This window comes from Cynocephalus volans, chromosome 11 (genome assembly GCF_027409185.1).
Source record: "Cynocephalus volans isolate mCynVol1 chromosome 11, mCynVol1.pri, whole genome shotgun sequence".
NCBI lineage: Eukaryota > Metazoa > Chordata > Mammalia > Dermoptera > Cynocephalidae > Cynocephalus > Cynocephalus volans.
Window position 1 is genome coordinate 56,661,561 of NC_084470.1, and position 6,059 is coordinate 56,667,619.

The following is a 6,059-nucleotide window of genomic DNA, read 5'->3' on the forward strand; positions in this document are numbered from 1 at the left end:
AACCTTTGGAACCAAGCAATGATAAGAAATCCATGTCTAAATGAAGGAATGAATGATGAACTCAGAGTCTAAGAAATGTTTTTCTGGATGGCAGTGTAAAGTTCCCAGGAGGGAAGCCCCTTTCTCACGGAGGAGAGCGTTCAGGAGGACCACGGCTGCAGTGAATCCCCCCACCCGCGCCTGCGGCCGTAGGTGGCATCCCCGCTGCTGCGTGTCCTCGCTCCCGGTCCCGCTCGGCCCGCGCCGCCACACTCCGCTCAGTAGAAGGAGGCGCCGTCGTAGTTGAAGGCGCCGGGGGACAGCGGGAACGGCGGAGGGCTGGCTGCCTGCTGCCGGCAGATCCAGAACCGCTGGAGCAGCCTTTTGAGGTGCCTGCGGAACTTGACCCCCACGAAGACGTAGAGCACCGGGTTGAAGCAGCAGTGGGAGAAGGCGACGTTGCGGCAGACGAGCAGGGCGTAGGCCAGCCGCTGGCTGAACTCGCAGCTCCGGATGAGCCCGGTCTTGAGCAGCGCCTGCAGCAGCAGCGCGAGGTTGTAGGGCGCCCAGCTGAGGAAGTACACCGCCACGATGGCGAGGATGAGCCTGACCGTCCGGTGGCGCCGTCTGCAGCGCGAGCGGAACAGCGTCCTGAGGATCTGCACGTAGCAGAACAGGATAATCCCCAGGGACAGCAGGAAGAACACGTTGTGCTGGTAGACCGAGGCGCAGAACCACCTGAGCTCGGAATAGTCACAAGCCGAAGAAAGCACCTCATGGAAGATGGCATCGGGGATGGCGGACAGGATGCTGGCTGCCCACACGGCTGTGGTCACCAGCAGGCGGCAGCGGAGGGTGTGGACGCGCAAGCTCGAGACGGGGCTCACCACCGACAGGTAGCGGTGGACGGTCATGACGGTCAGGAAGAAGATGCTGCTGTAGAGGCTGACGGAGAAGACCATGTTGAGGAGCTTGCAGAGGAAGTCTCCCAGCACCCAGCCCCAGTGGAACCCCGAGATCCACACGGGCAACAAGCAGGAGAACACCAGGTCTGAGAGGCACAGGTTGAGGATGAAGACGTTGGTGAGGGACTCCAGGCTCTCGTACTTCATCAAAACCCACAGCACCAGGCTGTTGCCCAGCAGGCTGAGGAGGAACACCAGGCAGTACAGGATGGTGGTGGTGAAGGTGGCCACGACAAAAGTCGTGCTCTCACACAGAAGGATCTGGGGATTGTAATCAAAATAGGTGGTGGACTCTGAGATGCCTGAGGACTCCATCTGGACCAGATGGCAGGGGCGCCGAGAGCCTGATATGATGGAGACACGGAGTTGAAAGCCATGTGGTTAGGCTAGAGATCAATAGGACCCTTATTATGTAAAAAAAAAAAAGTATGGCCCACAGACCACCTGCCAGCTGGTGAACTGTTTGTAACGGGATTGTGAACTTGTGTCAGAACATAAAGTCACTAAGCATATTGTTTAGTTTGGCTAACTTTTCTTTTCCGCATAGCAAGAACTCCTTGATGAAGGAAGCAGTGCATTGATTTATATTCTGTCACAAGCCCCCTTTCTCCTTGCACACTGGCACTTGAGTAGCACTAAGCTGGACCAGTCTCCCAGTAGGGGAGAGAGCAGTGGAACTGGATTCAAAGACCTGAGACCAAATTTGGGCCCCATTACTGTACTCTTGGGCAAGCTATTTAATCTTTCTGAGCTTCAATTCCTTATCAACAAAATAGGACTAATGATCCCAGAGTCATTCCTTCATTCATTCCACAAATATCTAGTGAGCTTTTACTTTCCCTCCTTCCCTCCCTTTCTTCCTCCTCACCCTCCATTCCTTCCTCCCATAAAGTGCAGAAATCCTGATGGCAGGATTGTGTTGGGGAACTTGCTGTTTCCTGGAACAGCCCTGAAAAGAGAGGACACAGAGAGCAAAATAATCTCAAGACTGCTATGAACGCTGAGACTCTAGGAGACCAAATCCTTACTAACACAGAAGATTAACTCAGAGCAGAAAGCTTCATAATCTGAGAGTTTGGTTTACAGCAAGTCTTATAGATGCAAGCATGTGGCAACAACCTAAATGTCCAGTGGGAGGGGAGGAGGGGAGTAGATAAGAAAACTACGTTGAGTCAAACTCACCCAACCCTCTCTGTTAGTGAGATAGTGGGAATGTGAGACTAGAAAGCCGAGGAGAGAAAAGGGAGGGAAAGTACCTAGAAGAGCTGGAATTTTCATTGAGAGAGGTAAATGAAGCTTATAGAAGGAGGTTGGGAGACTTGGTTGAAGCAGTGGCCTGAACCAGGTAAGAGCATTTCCATCACCCACTATGTGCCAGGCACTGTGCTAACATATTATACTTACCTGTTCATTTAATCCTGCAACTCTCTGTAAAGCATGGCCACCTCCACTTTACAGGAGAGGAAACCGAGGTTCAGTCTGGTGAAATGACCTTCTCAAATTTGTAAATCTGGTGAGCCACACAGAGAGCCAAGATTGGAACCCAGGCTCTATTACATCATATTTTGAGGAGGAAAATTAGAGAAATAGCCTGAGTTCCTCACTTATATAGGTTTGGGTAAGAGGAATAATAAGAGGCTCTCAAAATTTATTCTATTTTAGGCAATTTATCCTTTTTTAGTCAAATCAATATGTGTTTCCAGAGACCATAATGGAGACAGTTGAAAATATAATGCATGGAGGTTTTATTCTCTATTCTTTGATTCCTAAAGAGGAATTCACATGCTTTTATGTTTATTGTCTCCTTGTGTTTCTTATTTTTTAAAGGATTTATAGGTTTTGCTCATTTTTCTACTTGGAATAATAATGTTTTTCTTATGGATTTTAAAGACCACTTTACTTAGTATTGTCAACCCACTGTGCTTCTTAAACTCTCAATTATGTCTATGATATTTTAATTTTCCTGACATATAGAAACTGGTTATTTACATTTTAAAGATGGGCATATCTGACTCAATGAAGCAGCCCTTAATGATAACTAACATGTGCCAGGCACTGATGGACATTGGATAGACATGAACAATAAACAGTGTCCACCTACAAGAAGCTTATAGTGCAGAATGAAGTTAGAAATTAGACCAATATCTGGGATTTCCTGTGGTGTGACAGATTGGAAGTGGGGTTGTTTTGGGACAGAGGCCTTCTAAGCGCCCTTCATATCATATAGGTGATCCCCAATCTACTGAACAACTCTTGTCTTTCCATGACCCATCAGACAGTCCAGACTGACACACCTTAACATCAGCACCCCAGCTTCATGGTTGGAAATTTCTCAAAATTAAATGGCTTCTCCTGAGAAAGCAGATATCTCTCACCCAACCTTTATTTTAATTTACTAAAAGACAAGTAGTTTTACAAACTCTCAGTGTTTTAACATCTATCACAAGTACAGAACACAGAGATGAGTTGGCTTCCTTGGATGACAATTCATGTTGCATATATCGCAAAGGCAGAATAATCACACACTTTTCTTATCAGGGAAGTTAACATTCCTCCCCCCCCCCCTCAACTTTCCAGAATAAAAGAAGTCCTCAGGCTGGTCTGGGATAACAGGGAACCATGAGCCAATCCAGTTAATTTCCATCTCTCCCCATGTTACTCAGCCTTTTCTTGATCTGTGGTCCTGAATAGTACAGCTTAATGTGTCAGTAAGAGGACTTTTCAGTTCACGTCTGCCTAGCTATCAAGTACTGGATTATTCATTGTATAGAAAATAACGTAAGTGGGTTTTACTTCTTTGATGGCTGAGTAAGTTCCTATGTAACCAACACCTCTACAGATAAGGACTATAAACCCTGAACCAAAAAATGAACAAACAAAATGCCCCAAAAGTTCTTGAGGGCACTGACGAGCTACCAAAAGCAGTTGGATACCGAAGGGGATTAGGCACTGGAAAGAAGAGAACAGCTGAATGGCACTGGGTAAGATTCCTTTTTTTATGGCTTTGGCCTAATTCAGGAGCTGGTCATAAGGGGCAGCTAAAACTCTAGTGAAAAACTCACACTTTTTTCTGTCTTGAAGAACCACATGGCTAAGTTTGGGGCAAGTACAGCCACCAGAAAATGAGAGGAGAAATCACAGAAAGGCAAAGATTAGAGAGCAAGAGTCCCAAATTCTGTGTATAAACTCTGCCTAACTGTTTGGCTGACCTCTGAACCATGAATGTGCTAGTGAAAGCTAAAAGAACTGAACTGAGATTTGAACTGCTGCCTATTTTCAGGGCAGACAGAGCTTAGAGTTTGAGTCCACCAAGTTAAATGCCTGCTAAAACAAACGAACAACAAATAATCAATGCTTTTCAGCAGAATAAAACAATCCAGAGTTTCCACAACATAACATCCACAATGCTCAGGATACAATTCAAAATTACTGATCATATGAAGAAATAGGAAAACATGACCCATACTCAAAAGAAAAGACATTCGAGAAACTGACTCTGAGATAAGCCACATGTTGAAATTTGCAAATAAACATTAAAATGCAACCATTATAACTGTGCTCAAGGAAATAAGGGAAAATATATTTGTAATGAATGGAAAGATCCATAATGAATAGGAAATCTTGACAGAGAAAGACAAGTTATATAAAAGACCCAAAAGGAATTAGAAATTAATAACAATAAGATATCTAGAAAAGCTCAAATAATTTGGAAATAAAACAACATACTTTTAAAGAATCTATGAGTCAAGAAATCAAAAGGCAAATTATAAAATATTTTGAACTAAATAATACTGAAAATACCACACACCAAAATTCATGAGATGCAACTAAAGCAGCTCTTGTAGAGAAATTATAGCTTTAAATGTTTATATTAGAGATGAATAAAGGTCTAAAATAAAAGACCTAATAAGAAGCTACAAAAAGAAGAGCAAATTAAACTCAACATAAGCAGAAGGAAAGTAATAATAAAAATAAAAGCAGAAATAAAAAATAGAAAATAAGAAAGAGAGAAAATAAACAAAACCAAAATTGGTTATTTGAAAAAAGAAATGTTTAATTGATAAAACTTTAGCTAGATTGATTGAGAACAAAAAGAGTGAGAAAACAGATTGTCAATAACAGGTAGGAAAAAAGAATTATTGCTAAGATCTTATAAACTTCAAAAGAATAATAAATAAATATTATGATCAATCTTTTGTTAACAAATCCAACAGCTTTAAATGAAATGGACAAATTTCTTAAAAAATTCAACATACCAAAACTGACATGAGATGATATGGCAAATCTGAATAGCCCTACAGTTATTATAGAAATATGATTAGGTATTAAAAAAATGCATTGCCCCAAAGAAAACTCCAAAACTAGATGATTTTTCATCTAGTGAATTTTGTTTAAACATTTGAGGAAGAAATAACACCAATCTTACATAGACTATCTGAAATAGAGGATGGAATACTTCCCAATTTGCTTTATGAGGACATAATAACCCTGATACCAAAATCAGACAAAAAATTACAATAAGAGAAAACTACCAACCAATATTCTTCATGAACACAGAAACAAAAATCCTTAACAAAATATTAGCAAATCAAATCCAGCACTATATTTAAAAGGATAACACAACATGACCAAGTAAGCTTTATCCCAGAAATGTAAGGTAGTTTTAATATTTGAATATCAATCAAAGTCACCATATTAACAGCAAAAAGACAAAAAATATATTTTCTTTTTTGATAAATACAGAAAAGCACTTGACAAAACTCAACACCTCAGAGTTTATAAAACTCTCAGAAAATTAGAAGTAAGAGAGATATTGGGCATCTGCAAAAACAATTCCATTTTTCTGTTGATTATTAATTTATTTACTCAAAAATTTCGGAGGTTTTTGTGTTCTGGAACTGGAAAGCCTTGGAGATACAGAAGAAAATGATGCCAAACCCCAAACCTCTCCAAGTTACATTCTAAGGGTTTGGCTGTCTTTTGTCTGACATCCCTCGCCGTCCCAATCTCCAAGGCCCGCCTCAACTCTAAGGGAGTGAAGTTAGCTTCCTAGACTACAATGTAATTTAGATTGAGAAACACAGCTCTAAATTTTACAACCACCCATAATAACAA

General features: G+C 41.7%; 1 protein-coding gene across 1 annotated transcript; it reads right to left on the reverse strand.

Moving 5' to 3' along the window:
- Window positions 1-257: 257 nt before the first annotated feature.
- XCR1 (X-C motif chemokine receptor 1) lies at window positions 258-1,259 on the reverse strand. The gene has a single exon (XM_063113500.1). It carries the CDS (start codon window positions 1,257-1,259, stop codon window positions 258-260), a length of 1,002 nt encoding a protein of 333 aa, XP_062969570.1.
- Window positions 1,260-6,059: the final 4,800 nt, after the last annotated feature.